Consider the following 21,299-nt stretch of genomic DNA (forward strand, 5'->3'; position numbering starts at 1 on the left):
AATTCTTGAGTCAAATGAATGGGCTGCTAAAGAAAATGCATCTGTCTAGGTCACATTAGCACTACCATCACCGAATTGCAAGCACGGGATTTCTTTGAGCATACATACACCACCACATAATGCATTGGAAATTTTAAAACAGGATAAACAATATAATACTGAAGTGGGGTCCAGCAAAGACTTGCGGGAGGGATCCAGTGGTGGGATTCAAAGAATTTAACAACCGGTTCTGGTGGTGGGATTCAAATAATTTATCAACTGGTTGTTTACAAGCACCATTTTAACAACCAGTTCTGCCGAAGTGGTGTGAACCTGCTGAATCCCACCACTGGAGGGATCTCATTTCCTCTTCCACCACTGTTTCCTATTTCCCTTTCATAAAAGCTCCCACAGCCTCTCCCCTTTTCCTGCTTCCTTCTCTCTTTCTAGGGTTGCCAACATCGAGATCTCTGGGAATCATAATGGATCTCCCAACTACAGGGATCAGTTCCCTTGAAGTTGCCAAATGTAGGTTGGAAAATTTCTGGATATTTGGGGTGGTGCCTTGGGAAATCAACATTTGGAGAGGGAAGAGACCTCAGCAGGGTTTAATATCATAGAGTCCACCCTCCAAAGCAGCCATTTTCTCCAAGGGAACTGATCTCTGTCATATGTAGAGCAGTTGTAATCTGTGTGATCTTCAGTTTCCTCTGAGGTTGGCAACCCTAGATCCCTTGGAGGGAACTGCTGCACTGGAGGATGGAGTCTATGGCATTATATCCCTCTGAGATTCTTCCCCTCTTCAAACTCCATACTCTATCCCACAAATCTCTGGTAATTTTTAAACCTTGAGTTGGCTACCCTATCTCCTTCCCATCTAACAGTCAACCAACCTGTATCTTACCTTCTACTTTAAGCTCCACCTCCAAAGTAGCTTCTGCATAGGAAAGCTGGCGCAGTTATATGATCACTGGAGCAAGGTCACTTGCATGGTAAGGAACTCTCAAGGATTTAGGGGTTGTTATTTCACTTTCCCCTGTATTCCCCTCCTGATGCTATTTCCTCTCTTCCTCCCCTGAATAGCCCCCATTTCCTCTCCCCTTTCCAGTGGCGTAGCACCCAGGGGGCTTGGTGGGGCACAATGTGGCGGGGATGTTCTGGGGCGGGCGGGGGCATTCCGTGGGCGAAGGACGAACATGCGTCCCGGGCTCTGCCTCTGCCTCTTTCCCTGCTTTATTCTTTCAGCCATTTGCCCACTTGTGGTTTACCTGCCTTTCATATTTAGCTATATTATATATTTAGCTATATTTATTATTTCATTTATGCCTAACCTTTCTCCACAATGGGGACCGAAGAAGCTGACATTATTTTCCTACTCACATTTTTATTTGCGCAACAATCCTGTGAGGTAAATTAGACTGAAAGTGGGTGACTGGTCCAAAATCCCCCAGTGAGCTTTGATGCAAGCTGGAGTTTTGTACCTGGGTTTTATAGATCCTGCTCTGAAGCTCTAATTGCTATACCACTGTGGCTTTCATAGGGTGGCTGCTATAGAACAGCAGCAAGCATGCAGGCCTAGCTGAGTCATGGAAGTCAGGCAGTATCAAGTCCCCCAGAGGCTGCTTCCAAGCCTCAGGATGCCAACTTCTGGGTAAGACCTGTAAATGCCCTGGAATTACAATTGAGCTCCAGACAACAGAGATCTATCACCCTGGACAAAATGGCTGATTTGCAGGGTGGTGGTTTCCCTCCTCAAACTACATCCACTTTAGACTTCATCACAAAATCTCCAGAAATTTCTGAACCTGGATCTGGCAACCCTAGCCAGGCCTGGCCCCATTGAGTTTTCCCTCAAAGGCCAAAGCAGCCCTGGAAAGGATCCTGTACCTTCCTCCTGCCTTTTACTCACAGAAATTGCAGGCTTGAATGCTGTTATTGCCTAGCAACAGCCACTGAGGGAATCCACTGCTTGAAGCTACAGGCACGCCTTTCATCATTTTGGATTTTTCTTAAACCCCCAATGCATTTTTCTAGATTTCATATTTTTCTGCAAATCTTGGGCCCTCCCCAGGTTTGTAAAAAGTTGTCTTGATCTTTGACAGATCCAGTCACTGTATTTAAGTATCCAAATATTTGGCTGACTGCTATTATCATGTAAGACAAGTGTGGACCAGCATGAAACCTGTGGGAACTGCTATATCATTCACCCTGTCCACCTGCTTCTTTCAGTCTCTCGTTCTTTCTCCCTCCAGCCCTTTTCTTACTCTCTCTCCTCAATGCCTGTGTCACTTTCTATCTTTGGCACACACACACCCGCCCCCATCACTTTCTTTTTCTGCCCCCATCACACTTTCACTCTTTCGGCCTTGGTTTTACTGACAGAACAAAGCCTTAAAACTACAGGTGATCCCTTTTACAATTTTTGAGTTTTCTGACCACATAATGTATATGTTTTAGATTTCACATTTTCTTCCAAATCTGGGGTCCCCTTTAGGTTTGCAGAAAGGTCTGCTTGCCTGTTCACAGCTCCTGTCATAGGATTTAAGCATCCAAAGATTTGGCAAAATGAGACTGATTTTTCAACACCAACACTTTCTTTAGTGCATATGTTATGATCTAACAGTGGTCATCCAAATCCTTGGATATCCAAATCTGTACTAATAGTCATATTTCAAAGTTTAAAATACTGTAACATGCTCTATAAAGGGCAACCATTGAGACTGCTCCAAAAACTCCAGCTGGTACAGAATACAATAGCATTAGTCCTTATGGGGAACCTGTGGAGAGCAAATATTCAACCAGTGCTTCGCCAGCTGCAATGGCTCCAAGTGGAGTACCAAATCAGGTTAAAGGTTTTCAATCAAATGAGACCCAGGCCCTGTGGGACATGATACAATTCTGCAAGGCCTGTAAAATAGAACTGTTTCACCAGGCCTACGATTGAGGGCAACTATGGTTTCTTTTAGATGGCCTCTCTTCCCTTAATTTAAATGTTGTATGCTGCCCTGAGCCCAACTTGTCAGGAAATGGCAGGGTATAAATCAGATATAAAAATAAACATAAATAAATTTACGCCCATTTTTTCACAGGATTATGTTTTAGGCAGATTGTGAGGATGGAGAGCTACTATTAACACACACACACACACACACCCCAGGCCATACTTCCCCACAAATCAGGCTCAGATGGCCAGGCACTGCTGTGCTGTCACTGAGCTATCCCAGGTTACAGAAGAGGCCATTGGCCCACTGGAAAAAGTTCCAAAGGCCCAAAATCCCCTGGCAGCACCTCTGTTAGTTTGTAAACTTCTAGGACTAATTGAAGGAGATACAGAGAACATTACAAAATCTTAGTCTTCCATGTATTATAAATCTGTCCTTATTTTCTGTTGATTTTGTTTTATATGCTTCCACAGCACAAGTGAAGAAAAACATTAAAAATATAAGAGGATCTAAGAGAGTCAACACTTGAACATCTCAGGCTTTGTAACATATGAAATAGCATTACTTGAGCACTTCAAGAAGTTAGCTTCTGGTTACAGATATAGTACAATATCACAATATGGCAAAATAACATGGGAGTATCCCTAAAATACTACCGACAACGGAGTTACAGCCATTAATCTGGAAATGGTATCATAATTCAACCACCTCATTCTCACTCTGGCTAAATTTAAACAATACCACATTCCCAATTACAAGGTAACATCTGGTGTAATTTCCATGTGTGCTGAGGGTTGCAACAATTAGCCCACATCTCATTAACTAACTTTTAAAAAAAATTCCTGAACTCTGGAGGGGTTTTTTAAATTCCACAAGTCATTGCTAGATTTAGATTGCTAAATTCCACAAGTCATTTTTAAAGGCAATTGTGGGGACGGTAGTACTTTATAAGGAGAGCCATAGACACAACTAGATAATCTTCATATTCTCAGAGAGTTTCAAATCAGAATTTGTGGGGTGGCCAGCTACCAGTTCAACACCCCAAATGCATAGGTAACCAACAAGAAAGAGAGACACAGAGAGAGTATTAAGTACCATCAAGACATTTCCAACCTATGGCAACCCTATGAGTTAATGACCTCCAAAACATTCTTGCTGAGGACTATGGCTTCCTTGATTGTGTAAATTGTCTCATGTTGCCTCTTCTTCCTTTCCAGCTGTTTTCAACTTCGCTTAGCATTACTGTCTTTTCCAAGGACTCTTGCCTTCTCAACATCACAGACAAATGGAACTCTCCCTAGGATCATTATAACATTTAGACTTCCCTCAAGTCTCCCTGTTTGCTGATGTAAGATAAACTGTGCACATCTAACTCTAAAACTGGGCCACTATGCCTACCTGTCTTGACTTCCCCTCTTTTCCGTATGCTCTTCCAAGTATTTAACATAAAGGCAGTGAACTGTGGGCTGTTTTTGTTCTAATCGTGATGGCAATAATCAGAAGATTCTTGCATATCATCTTACTTTGAAGTTTAGTCTTGAAACCACCACATCTCCATTGGGGGTAATTATAGGAACATTTTCACAGATAATCCCATGATCAACATCTATCACTTTTCCTACAAGTAAAACAAAAACAGAACAACCGCAACACATGTTAGTAAAGTAGTTGCCAGGCATATACACACAGGGAGACAGATAAAAACTGTCCATCTTAGCATGGCAGATTCCTGTTGAGCATGGACTGACATGCACATGAATTGCCCCCCATCAAAAATAGTACTTCAGATGATGTAATGTGATATAAAAAGATTTAATCTACAGTTAATATTGTATGTCACTGGACTGGATCCTGAGGATTGTTTCTACTGTAGGACATGCTTTCCTCTTACCAACGAGCCTTTCCCGATGCATCAAGGGAAGATTCCTCCTACTCAAAGAAAGTACCCCTACTAACAAAACCGAGCGGCATGGTCTGATACAATTATTTTATGTTAACTTCTGGTTTTATTAAGATTTTGATGCCTACTGAAAATAAAAACTGTGCAACAATGTACGTTCAACAGAGACCCCAGAATCCACAGTATATCTACCGAGTTCTTCAAGCAAGGAACCTACAAGTGAAGCCAATTTGGAAAGGTTGCTTCTTTCAAATATCTGGCACATCTATGAACAAAAAAACTAGTTCTTATACATATTTCTAAATTAATATGAAAACAGATGCCAGAGAAAAGTACGAATAAATGAACCCATTCAAATATAAATTCGATTTTTTTCAAGAACTGCAGTAGTACAACTCATTATAATGACTATTAAATATATTCCATGAGTTCAAATACACTCAATGTTTTATGCATTGGTATACTTCAATATAACTTTTACTGAAGTAATTAAGATTACTGGTATTGAAAGTCAGAACCAAAGACTGCAGAGATCATTCTGAAGGCATGAATGAAAGGGGGGGGGGGGATCATTTAACTAAACTGATGGATTACCCAGAACCGATAAAAGACGTAACTTCAAGGGGTGTGTGTGTGGAGGGGGTTACATCAAGCTGATTCATCTGCCTTCTCCCTGTAAAATTCAATTTGGTTCTGATTGAAGAGTATGAGCCAATGTAGAGGTGACAGAGATCACAGATAAACAGTAAATTGGGTGTGCATGCATCTACAATTTGAATCAAGGCCATGCAGTAGTGGAGGCCAGAATTTAACCCTTCATTTCATTATCTGATAGCAGGCTCACCACGCTATTATTAGGCATTTTAAAAGGAAAGCAAGTTGTGTACTTTTAAAACTTCACCTTTCCCCCTTTAGATGCTAGTAACATTGAAGAAAGCTGAAACTGAGTGGGGCATGAAGGGTTACCTTCCTTCTTCCCACATGCCCCTCCCAACACATAACTGAGTCAAATGGGAAGGAGATTATAAATAAATATAAATGCATTAATACGTACTTTCAAAAGAGATGGAGATCTGTGAAGGCTTGATGACTCGGGGCGGGGGAGCAAAGAGCCATTCAGCCACATGATGACCCAGAAATTCTAAAGAAGATAGCTTTAACAAAACCCTAGATGTTATTTGACCATTAAGTGGTTGAGTGAATTTGTCTACATGAACACAAGAAGCTGACTGATACTGAATCAGACCATTGGTCCATCTAGGTCAGCCCTGTCTATGCCAACTAGCAACAGCTCTCTGGGATCTACAGCTCAGGTCTTTTACATCACCTATTACCTGGTTCTTTTAGCTGAAGATGCCAGGGATTGAACCTGGGACCTTCTGAATGCCAAACAAATGCTCTCCTACTGAGCCACAGCCTCTCCCCAGCATTAATGCCATCAGATTCAATGTGATCTCTGTCACATTTGTTGTGACCTTTAGGAAGCAAGGGAAGAGCTACACTTTTCTCTGAGGTGTTATGCTCTACTGCAGCTATTAACAGCCGTTAACAGAATGTAACATCTCCATATCCATCAAGCCAGCATGAACAACTCAGATGCCCACAAATATTTACCATATGGTGGCCACTAGCATTTCTAGGAAACTCAAGAAACTGGTTATCAACAGTTCTCTGGTCACATTGCAAGCTGAGCAGTGGGATCCTTCCTGACTCCTTTTCTGGATTTCCAGTCACATCACCACACAGTCAAAGAAGATAGAAATCAAGGATTTCCTTGTACCTTGCCACCTTTTGAAGTGTCTATCTATGATCCATAAGACATTTGTATGAACCCTAATAGTCCTCTCCTCCCACCAGAACCTTTAAAAACTTCACAAACACTTTAGCTTCACCATGTTCAGAATCAGAAACAACAAATGGTGCTAGAAGTGACTAACAGCATTAAAGTACATTGCAATGTTAATTCTTTTTAAGATCCACCAGATGGAGCACCAACAGTTCTTTCTGAGGCAAAAGCCTTCAACTGGGACTGAACTGAAGTATGCTGAATGACACACAGGCATTTAGTTGACCTTTAACAGGGACATACTGGGGGCACGATCTACATAATCGCTGTCATGAGACCTACGGGGGAGGGTGGGATATAAATTGAAGAATGAATGAATGAATGAATGAATGAATGAATGAATGAATGAATGAATGAATGAATGAATGAATGAATGAATGAATGAATGAATGAATGAATGATGCTTAAAAGGGTCATCGCTGCAATGGATTCTGGGGGTCAGACTTCACATTACAAAGTCCTCATGATTGTATCACTGTCAACCAAAGGTAGGTCCTCCTGTTTCCTTTGGTGAGATGGGAAACAGAACTTTCCAAAGTCATTTTTCAAATGGAGAGGTATTTCAGAGGTTACGGGACATATTCTAGGCACAAAGGAGGTGATTTTAAAAGATCAGGAATGAAGATTGCATATGTCAGAGGGTACTTGCCAAAAATGATTGGAAAATACGCCAAAAGGGGAAGGAAGTTTTCAAAGTGCAATGAGAGACACAAACACTAACAATGGGGAAATAAGAATACAGAAAATCCCAAAGGTTATCAATAGAGGGCAGATTCTGGGAGACAGATAGCATCATATCCTATGGAAGCTGGTGATCACAAAGAGAAAAGATGAGGAAAACTTGGAAAGGCCAGAAAAAAACCGGTACAATCCCAGGCTTCATTTTCATTTGCTTAATTTATTCTCTGCCCAGTGGGAATTCCAGAATGGCTTACAACATTCTCCCCTTCTCTATTTTATCTTTATAACAACCCTGTGAAGTAGCTTAGACTGTTTGTGTGACTGGCCGAAGGTTACCCAGCAAGGTTGCCTTTCATGGCAGACCCCTAAACTTCTTCTACCTAGATTTCCCACTCCTCCTCATGAAGCCTGCTTGGGGACCTTGGGCTAGTTGCAAATTCTCTCAGAACTCTCTCAGTCCAACCTACCTCACAAGGGGCCTGTTAGGAAGGAGGGGAGGAAAAGTAGTTGTAAGCTACTTTGACTCTTTACAGTAGAGAAAAAATGGCATATGAAAAAATTTTTGTTCTTCTGTACCTGCTAATGGGGATGGATTACATGGGCAAATAACTTTGTTTATATAGCTGACCCAGTGATTCCAACTACAGGAACATAAGACAGGATGGATCCATGTAATCCAGTGCCCTGCTTCACACAGAGGCCAAACAGACAATAAACAGGACATAAAGACCACCACCACCACCCCACCACCCACCACCCCCGCCAAGATATTGTCTCCTGGTATACAGAAAGGAACTACCACTGGATATGAAGGTTCAAAAGTATGTGACACATCAGAAAGAACCAAAAAAAACCCCCTGCAGAGTGCATTACCTTTGATTTCTAAGGGACCATCAATATGTTGTTCTGTTTTCTCTCCCTTTGAATTGCCACTTTCATGTTCTTGAGACACAGCTGTCCTTTTGTAAATGCCTCTCTTAACTTCATCAAAGACTGAAAACATGTTGTACACCCGGGCTGTGTAGCCGGCTAATTCAGTGACCTGCCAGACAACAAATTATAGCGGACATAAATTACTGGATAGAATATTGTAGTTCTTTGTTTTTCTTCTTCTAAATGCCACCTATAAAGAATCAAAGGGATTATGGCCTTTCATATTCATATGCTTTCCTGTAATGCCACAAGTTGGTTTTGATGTGTATGCAAATATTTCTTCCATGAGACAATGAAGGTCCACTCCTGGTAAGACACGTGATGAGGTCAACATTAGAAGGTAACAGGATAATAAAACAATAATAATAAATTATTTCTGGGCTCAGGAAAAAGGCAGTGCACAACTTCATGGTTTGAAGAAGAAGAAGAAAAGTTTGGATTTATACCCCACCTTTCTCTCCTGCAAGGAGACTCAAGGTGGCTTACAAGCTCCTTTCCCTTCCTCTCTCCACAACAGACACCTTGTGAGGTGGGTAGGGCTGAGAGAGTTCTGAAGAACTGTGACTAGCCCAGGGGTAGGGAACCTGCGGCTCTCCAGATGTTCAGGAACTACAATTCCCATCAGCCTCTGTCAGCATGGCCAATTGGCCATGCTGGTAGGGGCTGATGGGAATTGTTGTTCCTGAACATCTGGAGAGCTGCAGGTTCCCTACCCCTGGACTAGCCCCAAGGTCACCCAGCAGCTTTGTAGGAATGCAGAAACACATCTGGTTCACCAGATAAGCCTCCACCACTCAGGTGGAGGAGTGGGGAATCAAACCCAGTTCTCCCGATTAGAATCCACCTGCTCTTAACCACTACACCACGCTTGCAATATAACTCAGCAGTCTGGCAAACTTTCACTTAAATTGACTTAGTGCTGTTGACTTAAACCAGTGGTGGTGAACCTTTGGAACTCCAGATGTTACAGACTACAATTCCCATCAGCCCTACAAACTACAATTGCAATCAGGGCTGATGGGAATTGTAGTCCATAACATCTGGAGTGCCAAAGGTTCGCCACCACTGACTTAAACTAACCACAAAAGGTGTGTGGGTCACTCTGTTCGATTCAAATGTGCTGGCAAGTTTAAAGTGTGTTTGCAGCAAACAGTGCAGTCATCTCACAAGTGTCAAGGAAGCCACATATCATTTCAAAGAACAAGGTATGTACTCTTCTCTGCTTCTCTTTCATTTTCCATGCCAGCTCAAGATCAACTAGAAGCTGGTGACTGATACTCAAAGCAACCCTAGACTAGTACAGGGCTGCTGTTTGCCTTTCACAGAATCATACATCTAAGGGTGCACTGAAAGATAGTATTTGATTTGAGAACAGTGTCAAAACACAAGTCAACAAGGAGGAGCTTTGATTCATGGCAGGTGTTTGATATCTATTAGCCTTCATTCTAGATTAGCACCTTCACAATATAGCATCTTCACAATATATTTCCCCCTAACATAATAACATTTGTTTTAGTTTATTTATGGTTGTTCATTTCACTGCAACCTGTTGTGGAACCAGCCTTAATGGAAAGGGGAAAAGTCTGGGAGCACAGGAATTTCTGGATTTACATCATTGTCCATAAAATTGTGTGTCATAACTGTCATTCTTCACAGATACCTTCCTCTAAAGGTGACAACTAAAATTATCCAGTGAATTGTTCCACCTGTCTTCAAATGACACAAGCAGTCACACCCAAGCATGTAAAGAGAAGGGTTGGGGAACAACCTGTTCTGATAGCTGGCAACTTCCCTATCAAACAACAAGTAATGGCATTGCCCCAAAACTATAGTGTATCATCTGCTGGCAGAAAGGAATTAGGCTAAAATGAAAGAATGGAAAGATAAATATTATTTGTACTATGACACTACAGGAAATGGTTTAGCTATCTGTTGTACACGATTTACAGACAGCCAAAAATTTGCTATGCTATTAATTTCAACTGTTCAGCTCTCCTTCAATGCTAAGAAAAATCCATTTGTTCTGTGTAAGGAATCCAATTAAGAGAAATAAAGCAACACATTGCAGCAATTACTATTTTTGCACACCTGTTGGATATCAGAATTCACAAGATATTTAGTATGCTATTATATTAAATTCTCCAGTTTATGTATTTTTGGAACTTGATTTTTGATGGACTGAAAAAATGGCTTTTAGATTCCATTATTTTAGCACATACACTGAGATACAGAAGAGATATGGATGGTATATTCCAATACCTTTAACCCCATTACACATATATGCTGTTGTTGAAGTATGCATCCTATCTAGGGGTAGTATTTACCCACTAAGTCTATGTATTTAATGCTGCTCAGCAGGACAAGAGATGGATCTTTATAGTCTTTCCCATGAATGGTTATAATCCAGTAAAGGGACAACATGCTAAACTTGAGGCACAGTAGTGTTTGATGGCTAGAGTGTGTGATGGCTTCCTGTATGACAAATTTGTCCTTGACCCATTTCAATCTGGTTTCAGACCTGGGTTTGATACCGAGACATTTGGCTTCTTTAAATTGCACTCTGGTGGACATCTCTACGAAAAGCCGGGACTCTAGGAATTTCATTCTCCATGTTGATACTGTTGGGCCTCTCAGTGGCCTTTGATACAATTGGCCACTGCATTTTTATCCACTAGCTTAAATATGGAGCTGATATTAAAGGCACAGGTTTTGATGGTTTCACTCTTTTCTGTCTGACCACACACAAAGAGTGTCCCTCAGAGATGCAGAATCAACCGGCTAGAATTTATCTTGTGGAGTGCCATAGGGTTCTGTTCTCTCACCCTTGCTCTTTAATGCATAAATGAGGCTGCTTAATGAGATTGTCTGGAACTTTGGGATTTCATTATCCAAGCCTCCAGATGCATCCATCTTGGTTCAAACCGCTATGCTAAAACTAAAGTTCTCATTTTTGCTAAGAGTTGGAAGCCCACGTCCTGGCAAATTAAGGGCCACGAAATTGAGCAGGTCAAATATTTCCGATACCTTGGTATTTGCTATAGGTATAATTTGTCCTGGTCCTCACAGCGACAAGCAGTAACTACCTCGGCACATACCAACATGACGGCAATATATCGCTTTTTTTTACAGTAAAAGCAATCAATACATTCCTGCTGCTCCTTGAAGTGCTCTTTGTGATGCTAGGGATTGGCTCTTTTGTTACTATACGGTTCCCCCATTTGGATTTCTCGGGCAATAAATAAACTAGCTTTTAATTTATTACATTCCAAATTCCTTCGGAAACTAATGGGGCTCCCTAGATGTGTGCCTTATGCTGCATTGTGCATAGAGATGGGCCAAACAACTCTAGAAACCTTGGTATGGATAAGGGCCATAAAGTATTGGCTGAATATACATTTTCTAGTGGGATCCAATAGTTATATTTCCTCTTTGTTATCAGATCACTTTATTTCAGAATGGTATACTTTGATCTTTAGAAAGGGTGAAGCTATTGGTTTCCCCTTGGAATCACTCCTTATGCTCACAAAGGTGGAAGCCTTCAGACTAGTTAAGAATAGGCTCTTGGATCTTGATTTCTACTATTTGACTCTTGCAGCCAAGACAACCTGCTCCCCTTACTACATTATTAACTTCCATACGAGCGTGGAAATTAAGGCAGCATATCTTCTGCCTGTTATTGATTAAATCCTGATCTAGAGGAGAGCCCTACTACCGCAAGATGTAATGTGCTGCCATCAGCTCTGCTGGAGGGAAGATTCAAGAATATGGAACATTCTAAAAGAGTTTGTTCATGTGATCTGATTACTGTTGAAACACTTGACCATTCTCTGTTTGTATGCCCTAAATACAATAAGATACGCATGAAATACATGAATTCCATTTTCTTGCAATGTTCTCAGTGGCAAGAGTGTTATAAGATACCCAATCTCCTGAACAGCTCTGATGTGCTCTTTTGTGAAACTGTTGCAAATTTTATACTGGAAATTAGTAATTTTAACTATATTTCTTAAACTTGTTTTGCTTTAAAATATTGTCCTGTTTTGTATGCCAATAAAGGCTTGTGTGTGTGTGCTGGTTCTGAACTGGTACTAAGGCAGAGCAAACTGAATTTAAATCCAGATGAGACAGAGGTTGTGCAGGGTCACAAACAAGAAAAGAAAACTGAGGACTGAGGACGGAATTTCTCAATCTAGATTACTCACCTTTGGGATATGCCATTAAGAAAATAATATTAAAGAACTGGCCAATAGTATTATCGAGGATGTCATAAACCACCCTTGATTCAGAAGGACAGAAACTATTGGAGAAATTAGTGGAGAAAAACTAGTACATACAGATATCCAACAGATAGAGCAAGCAATAAGAAATGGTCCATATGGATATTACACATATGGATGTTGTGCAGCTTGTGAGTATGCTATGGAAACTGCAGTAATTTACAAACAATATTGTAAATCTTTGAATTTTTTTGTCAAATTGCAATTCTAAAAATGTAATTTATGCAATATTTTATGACTAAGAAAATTTATATTGGTAGTATGTGTTACCCTGTGAAAACACAAATATTGCAACATGCTTCATGTTATTAGACATCATGTGATAGAGGCACCACTTACAGAACATTTTCTGAAAAACAATCACAGTGTGGATTCATTATGATCTATAGTTATCACTAAATATGAAACTGCCCATAGATACAATGGAACTGACATTAGGAAACAGTTATGTCAAGATACCTCATTTATATACATATACATATATATGAACACGATTACCCTCAAAAGAGCAACATGCTTGCCAGCTGACATTAGCTACAGCTACCTGTATGAGAAAGTAATTAAAACCAGGAATTTTCTAATCTAATCTAAAGACCTAGGCGAATCAAGAGACTGATGTCCAAGGGTAACACTGACTACACAAAACCTATGGAAACAATGATTATATAATATTGTTATTATGATACATGTACATATATTCTAAGATATATTTATAAAATATTTACTATAATGTACAGTATAAAAATTTTAATAGTCAAGCAAAGAAGGCAACCAGAAGACTTCTTTACAAGTCATAGGCCCCTTCCGCACACGCAAAATAATGCGTTTTCAAACCACTTTCACAACTGTTTGCAAGTGGATTTTGCCATTCCGCACAGCTTCAAAGAGCATTGAAAGCAGCTTGAAAGTGCATTATTCTGCATGTGCGGAATGAGCCATAGTGAAAGTCATCTGACTGCTGACTTGAACCACATTTGTTTCCTGAAGAAGTGGCTGAGAGAAACAAAGTTTTTCAAAGCATGGGACTTTGTTGAGACACAATATTTAGCACTGTGTTTGCAAGCCTTAACATTCTGATTGAATGTTAAGAATCTTTACATAACATTGAGTTGTATACATGGAGTAAAGGTTCTTTATTTTTGCATATTGAATGAGCCAAACTTAAGTTAATAAGTTTTAAAAGCTAGTATGTTTTAGATTGATGTTTCTTGTATTAATGATACATTTTTATTATTTTAGGTATAGTTGGGTATCGCTCCCCTTAGTTTACATTCTGACCCATTTTAAAACAGCTACATCGACTGCCAGTGTGCTTCCAAGTTCAATTCAACTTTCTGGTATAACATAAAGTCTTCATGACCTAGCATTCACGTATTTGAAGGACTGGTGGGCCACTGCGAGTAGCAGAGAGCTGGACTAGATGGACTTTGGTCTGATCCAGCTGGCTTGTTCTTATGTTCTTATGTTCTTATGTCTCCTTCCTTATGTCCCTGTATGCCAACTACAGTAATCAGGCAGCCATCTGTACGCTTTCCCAACACTTAAAATGACCCAACTGGCATCAATCTGAGTTCAGGCCTTTTTCAATGGGGCTATGAATCTGGACTCCCTGAACAGGTGAGGATGCCTCCCTTTCTCTAAGAGCTTCAGGAGGCTCTGCAAGGCCTGCCAGGGCTTTTGAGGGGATTTAAATAGCAGGTATCTTTTAAGGTGAGGGAGGGGGGAAGATTTGGGGTTGTTATATTTATCTTTGGTTTTAACCGAAAACATTGGGAAAAGTGGGATATAAATGTTTTAACATAAATATCTGTCTGGTATAGTCTGGATTCTGGTAGAATCATGCAGAAATACCTTTTGGGCAGCCCAATTCAGAGCCCTGGGCTGAGGCATCACCCTGCCGCCTCCAGAGTGCTTTCTGGTGGCATGGGGAAGGTAAAAACAGACACCCACCCACAAAAACCCCTGACACCAAAAAGCCCCCCTTAGGGCTTAATGGACTTTTTATCACCCAAAAGGTGTAAGCTCATGGACCAGGGCCCGGTGCAATTGCTGCAAACCTGGAGTGGAAGGTGACTAAGGTTGGCTCCACCCTCCAGAATGCCTCTGCCATGCCCACACTGTGCCAGCAGGGCTGGTAGTTGCATGGGAGCACTGATGCAGCTCTTGATGTTGCGTCTGGCTGTCCTGGAGGGGCAAAGAAGCCACCTGCCAGCATATTTGCCCCTGCACCAGGGGAAGTGCCAAAGGGAGGGCAAATCTGCGGACATAGGCCTGTGACACCTCCATGAGTCCCTTCAGCCCTTCCCTCCCAGGGGGATTGGGCAATAAGGCATGGCTAGTGTTGGATTGAGATGCGGACATTTTCTTCAAATTCTTACATTTAAAAATGATCAAGTTTCTACTTGCCTTTTATCTCAAGTAGCCCAACTTCAAATAATCATTCTTTCAGATGCATATGAGTAGGGTGATTTGGACTGGGTGGCCAGGCACTTAATATCTTGTTACTTCAAAAAAGGGAAAAATGTTTTGCAATCCAATTTGTGTATGTATCATATGAAATAATATATGACTGAGTTCCTTATTAATAAATAATCAACAATACTAATAAAATAGACACACTTTTTATAATCCAGGAGAGACAACCTGGGAGTGAGAAATTTAAAACTTCTCAGGAAATACCACAAAACACCTTTGGGGTTTATAGGTTCCACATCAACCTCATATTGAAATGTTACCTATGCTTAGCAATAACAGGTCAAAATCCATTCTTTTCTCCCCAGAAATACCATCCCAATTTACCAACGATATTTAATCCAAGCAATATGAATAGGAACGCCACATAGGTACGAGTGGCAGGTCGTGCCATAGTTTAAGCCCTGTTAGGTTCTTCTGTTTGACCGCATGCAAGGGATAAATATTACTGTTTGTCATCCTCCCAACATGCGCTATTGCTGTTTCTTCTAACCATGCATATACTCCAGCTTCAGAACAAGTACCCGCACTTGTAGTGAGATGGAAAATTAATATTTTCCCCTTTCAGTGAAAAAGGATGATTACACATATGGTGGATTGTATGTGGTGTATTTATTCCATGTGTGGGGTCACAGTACCAAGAACATAATGTATGAAATGAGAATTACTCTAGATGTGATTATATCTCAGAAACACCTATATTTGTTATTATGAGGTATACAAAAATCAATCACAATAATTCTTTCAGTATGTTGAGTTTTATATTATAATGTTGAATGTTTGAAGCCTGCCATGAACCTTGCTTTCTGTCCTCAAAATGGCACCCAGAGCACACAACTTTTAAATTTAATGTATTATTTTAACACTTCTGTTGTTAAACCCTTTCCATCATCACAAACAAATCAGTACCTCTTTGTAAGACGACATAATCCGTTCAATGGCATCTGCTCCAGAGGCCAGTAAATTTCGGGAAGTAGTAAAGGCTTCCGTTCGCTCACTGACCATTGCTTGTTTCTGGCCATCTTCTAATTCTAAAAATGAAAGAGAAATAATTGGAACAAACTTCATCTTAAGAATATCCTAACATCATGGAAGAAAACTTCCTCATAAAGAGGTAGCAAAATCCATGTCATAAAAATCACCTCAAAAACATAATTTCCAAAATCCTTACTCAAAGAATGCTTCGGTAGTTGTAATGTAGGGAATGTTTCTCCTACCCGGGAAAAAGGAGCTGCTGTCTATATTCTCCCTTTCAGCAGTCCTTAAAGATACAAGCCCTGTTCAACCAACCGTAACATCTACCCAAGAGGGAACAGTAGGAACAGATTTCACCATCTGAAAGAGCAGTCAACACATGCACGGGTAATAAGCTCTAGGTGGCAAACTGGCCATTTAACTTGCAGAGAAAGTTCCAAGTGGGTGATGTCCTGGAGGGCCACTGGCAGCCAGGAGTAAGCAAAGCCAAACCCCAGTACACCTGTCAGTACCATTTGGCTTCCTTCAGTAGCATCTGATTGGAGGAGGGTCAAGAGCTGCCTCCTCCTCCATACCTGTTGTTGTTGGCAGTACGGGAAGAAGCAATAGTCCTTCTAACCATTCCCCACAACTGCAAGAAAGTTCCCTACCAATGAGTAGAACAGAGCTGTATGCCATTAAAGGTTGAATTGAGTGGAACAGAGCTGCTTGCAAAAGCTTCCCCTGCCAGGCAGCTGCCCAATCTGTGCAGCACCAATAGAGTAATTGCACAATCACATGGCAGCACAGTTTACAGGGAACATTGGGAAGAGGCATTATTTCTAAGCTGCATGGCTCCTGAACATTGGCTTTTATTGCCCCAGAGGCTGTTTAGCTTGGGTTACCTCTTGGGCACTTAAACCTTCCACTTTTCTGAACCCTTTGCAATGTGTATAATATATTGGGCTGGATCAATCCAACTTTTTCACTCAATCTTGACCAAATTTCCTCCTTACAACAGCCCCCCCATCCCACATGGCTTCTGTCCATGGAGGTCTCAGGAGATTCAGTGCGGACTTTTTGCAGGGTCCAATGGAACCACTTCCTTCCTCATTCACCAGTAGGAAAGCTGAGTGGCTCCAACCCCATGGACTTTATATACCCAATAAGTCTGATCATTATTACAGTTCTAATATGTCCCTAAAACAAACGTTTAACTTCCAGCAGTATATTTACACTGGCTATTTTAAAAGCCTCCGATGTTCTTTAAAAACTGTGCTTCCCTCACAAATTGGAAATGTAATAAGAAGGCATATTTCAGAAAAGAAAACTGCTAATTAGGGAAACATTTCGCTTTGTCACCAGGTTAGTGTATTTATTTTGTTTCAATTAGTTTCAATTAAATATAAGCTTTCTCACATGTTGAAGTCACAATCTTCTGCTAATGCATTTGCAAGTAGTTAGCCTGAAATAACTTTTTTTTCAGGTTCAAATGAGAGGAAACCCAGATGCATTGGCAAAAAACCCTAACCTCATATTAATTCTTATGAGCAGAAAAGTAGGTAAAATAGTAAAAGTATTAGAGTAAGCATAAGAAAAACATCTATGAGTACATTTTCATATGCAACACACATCTTGTTCTGTTATAAATTCTCTCCTGCATATGTAACTCACTGTCAAAAATCTCATGGAACCTGTTACTCTGTAGCCAAGCCAATGTCTAGTATTCCTGTCTTTAGTATATGATTTTTAAAGCAAAATAATTTAAGATGAATATTATTTAAAAGGCCTAGAAAAGGCCTTACCATTCGCAATGATGCAAAACTGCTTGCACAACTATAGATTTGGATCCTGTAATTCTGTTCCACGAATGGAGCAGTATGTGGAGACAATAACAAAATACTTAGAAAGATTTGTCTGGTCTTTTGCATGTTCATACTCAACACATAGTTGGTATATTTTGAAGCAAAGCATGGCTCAAACATTGAGTCACGGGTTATTTCCACACTGCTAAATATAACGTTTTGAGGACTTCATGAAAAACATTTTGGGGAAGAAGTGTACACAGTTCTCTCGCCGCAAACGTGTTCAGGATGTTTCAATTCTCTTGACCAAGGTTTTTCAAAAATCGCTAAACTAGCAATCTTTTTTCCCCAGTCTAAATTGAAGACAGCTCCTGCTTGCTAAGTGAACAAAAGCAGGCAGGAGATGCTTTATTTCTCCCACTCAAACATCTTACTTTCATTTTTACCATTTGCACTTGCCATTTTGTTTGCTGCAGCAGAGATTCTGTATGAAGATCCTCCATTGAGTATTTCCGTGTGGAAAAATAGATGAATACCTGTAGTTTGTTTTGCCTGGCGATCGAGAGCACCCGTCGTTTTCCTCTTTTTTTGTTTTAAAAAACAGGTCTGCTAAGCTATGGATACATGATCAGAGAAGCTGCAATACATACATGTTTGTGCTTTGTAACTTTGCAGACATTCCCCTCAAAACAAAACAAAAAGACATGTGAACAGGATCTCTAGGCAAAACAAACTTTATTCATCTACTTTTTACATGGAAATCACACGCAGATGAGCGGCAAGCATAGAAACCCCTGTGGAAAACCTTCACCAAATGGCGGAGGCAAGAGAATCTCTGCAGCAGCACCCAAAATGGCAGGTGCAACTATGAAATTAACAAGAGCTCCATCAACCATCAGGCAGGAAGAAAGAACCATTTTGGCTGGCAATGGTTGTGTTCTCTATCCAGAGTGAACACAAAAAAGCAACATGGATTTTTTAAAAGATCTGCAGGACATTCTATTTCTTCTTTGTGGAAATGTCTTTGTTTGAGCTTATACTACCTTTCTGCTTGAGTGTGACATGAGATCGCATGAGTAGTTGTTCAGGAAAGTGAGAAGAATAGATGAGAAAGTGGCAGACACGTAAGCTCAAACTCAAATTGCATCAAAACATAAGGGTGGGAGGGAGCTATTTCAAGCAACAAAGTGGCTGAAGTAAAGGGTACTGAATTCTTCCTCCATCTGCTGCTTCCCACTCATACAACCTCTCTCCTGACAGCATTTCTATCCATTAGGCCTCCAAGACTGAAAGGAAGCATGGCTAGGAGAAAAATGGCTGGGGGGAGGGATTGCAGAGAGAGACCCAGAGGCAGGGGTCAGCACCCACTCTCACCTATACCATTGTAACTAAAATCTCTCCTCATCCTAAACTACATCAGAAAAATACCAATCTGTCATGGTCATAACAAGTTTTGTACTTACAGAATTTGTACATATCTGGCAACTGCATATAGTAATCCTACTTTGCTTCTATTGGGGGGGGGGGGTTTCTAACAAATATATTTCATGGGGTTTTTTTTTTCAAACCTTGGACAACTCCCGGCTTGTAGAAAAATCCTTTTTCTACCCCAGCCCCAATTTTGTGAATTTTAATCCACACTCAGTTGACCAGTTCAGAATTAGATATAAGACGTTGCCTTACCATCAGTGACTACAGTGTTTTCCACACCGTTCAAATATCCTGGGATGGAGAAGTGAAATATCCCAGTTTGTGCAAGATTTTCGCATGGTTCCAGGTCCTAAATTGGCTGCCCTGCAATATTTCCCTTATCTCAGGATTTTCAAAAATTACCAAATTGGTGGTTCTTTTGAAATATCCTGCACTGATCCTGCTACCATGCAAACATCGTGGGAGCAGGACCGGTTTATTTTTCTTGTCTCACCACCTGATCCACCCGCCCCTGCAGCCTGTCTCCCTGGTATCCCAGTCTGAAGTCACATTCTCTCCTGCCAACAGTTGCAGCCCACCCTTCCCAAGATGTTCCCCCAAACACATTGCCTGCTCATTGGCAGCGACTGGCCGACATTCCTCCTCAGTTAATCAGGAGTGTGGTTCTGAGGTGTCCCCGTTCCCTTCTATGTGCATATACTGGGTGCTCGAAGCGCTGTATTTGGGAGATGTACACATGGGGCAGGCTGTTCAGTGGGCATATCACGGGGGGGGGGGGGAGAGGCTTTGTTTTCTACAAAAATATAACTTGAGTAGTGAGGTGAGATGCTGTTGCTATGCATTGTTTTTGGCTGTTGCTTGCCATTTTGAGGCTCGTGCCAGAACCTATCCAGAAATGGGGGAAAGGGGGGCACCTCTCCCGCACATATACAGACCACAGCTCTTCCCAACACACCACCACTCTCGCTCAGGGTCGACCAATTAGAGGCACCAGCAATTCAAAAAGCAGGGAGGATATGTTCATTCAAGCTCTCGCCCCAAAATAACAGCCAATCAGAACGTGGGACACCAGGAATGTTTGCGCATACGTGGAAACGTTTGTGGTGTAAATACAAAAGAGCCGGGCTCATATTTGCTCCCTGTCTTAACTCAATTCCTTCATGGAAACAGGCAGCCATGCAAAGGGAGAAACCAGTATAAAATAGACCCGGATTCTTAGTTGTAACCTGGGATGTTTGGACCATGCGGAAAACACCTACAATTTGGCCTTCAGTGAATGCCCAGGTCACCCAACATTGCACATTTATATGACAGCAGGCCCAATTATGTTCTGATGCACTCACATAAACTAATGAATGGGGCACCCCTGGATACAGCTGGTTGCTGCTTTACATGATTCAAGTGGGAGCTATCCCAGCTGCTGTAATCACAGAATATATCAGCCACCTGTGACCAGGATCACCTAATTCACACATTACGCTTGCTCATGCAATTGTGGATATTATGGTGTTGGTCTCAAGACTGGTTGTGTTTCAATAACAGCAAGTGGTTTGATGTGTTGAAATATTTCTGAAAACTGTCTGTAACAAAACAGAAATGGCATCCTAGCTACATTGTTTTAAACCATTAATGTTAAGTTCTCCCTCAGAACATATCACTATTAATCTCGTGTGCATGAAAAGAACTCAAACCCTTTGGTAATGCTTATAACAATGTGAGACAGTTCTTACTTCCACAGGCATATCTTCTAAGCATGTTTATAGTACAGAGTTATACCTCTCAAAGTCAATGGGCTTCAAAGGGTGTAACTGCTTAGAGTGCACTGATAGAGACGGCAGAATCTGGATTCAAGATGGTCTTGCTCAGACAGGGACTCATTGGATAGCCTAGGAAAGCTTCCTGCAGTCTCAGCTACAGAAAATATAGGGTTTCATAAACTAAGAAGTTTCACATTCATTATTTTTGTTTGGACATAAATAAGAAAAGTGAATCTCAAACTTAAATTTAAATCTCATTGTTAGTATAAAAATACTTTCTCAAAACAATTTTTCCCACAGGAGTCTTTACCCTCATGGTGTT

General features: G+C 40.9%; 1 protein-coding gene across 1 annotated transcript in view; it reads right to left on the reverse strand.

Annotated features, from left to right (window-relative positions):
- Window positions 1–21,299, reverse strand: part of ABCD2 (ATP binding cassette subfamily D member 2) — a 52,988-nt gene that overhangs the window by 27,015 nt on the left and 4,674 nt on the right. The window contains exons 3-5 of the mRNA XM_048500454.1: window positions 15,940–16,061; window positions 8,222–8,390; window positions 4,445–4,539 (exon numbers count right to left, since the gene is read on the reverse strand). Coding sequence (XP_048356411.1) covers window positions 4,445–4,539; window positions 8,222–8,390; window positions 15,940–16,061 — 386 coding nt within the window. The remainder of the gene's footprint in view (window positions 1–4,444; window positions 4,540–8,221; window positions 8,391–15,939; window positions 16,062–21,299) is intronic.

The sequence above is a fragment of the Sphaerodactylus townsendi genome, linkage group LG06 (genome assembly GCF_021028975.2).
Source record: "Sphaerodactylus townsendi isolate TG3544 linkage group LG06, MPM_Stown_v2.3, whole genome shotgun sequence".
Lineage (NCBI taxonomy): Eukaryota > Metazoa > Chordata > Lepidosauria > Squamata > Sphaerodactylidae > Sphaerodactylus > Sphaerodactylus townsendi.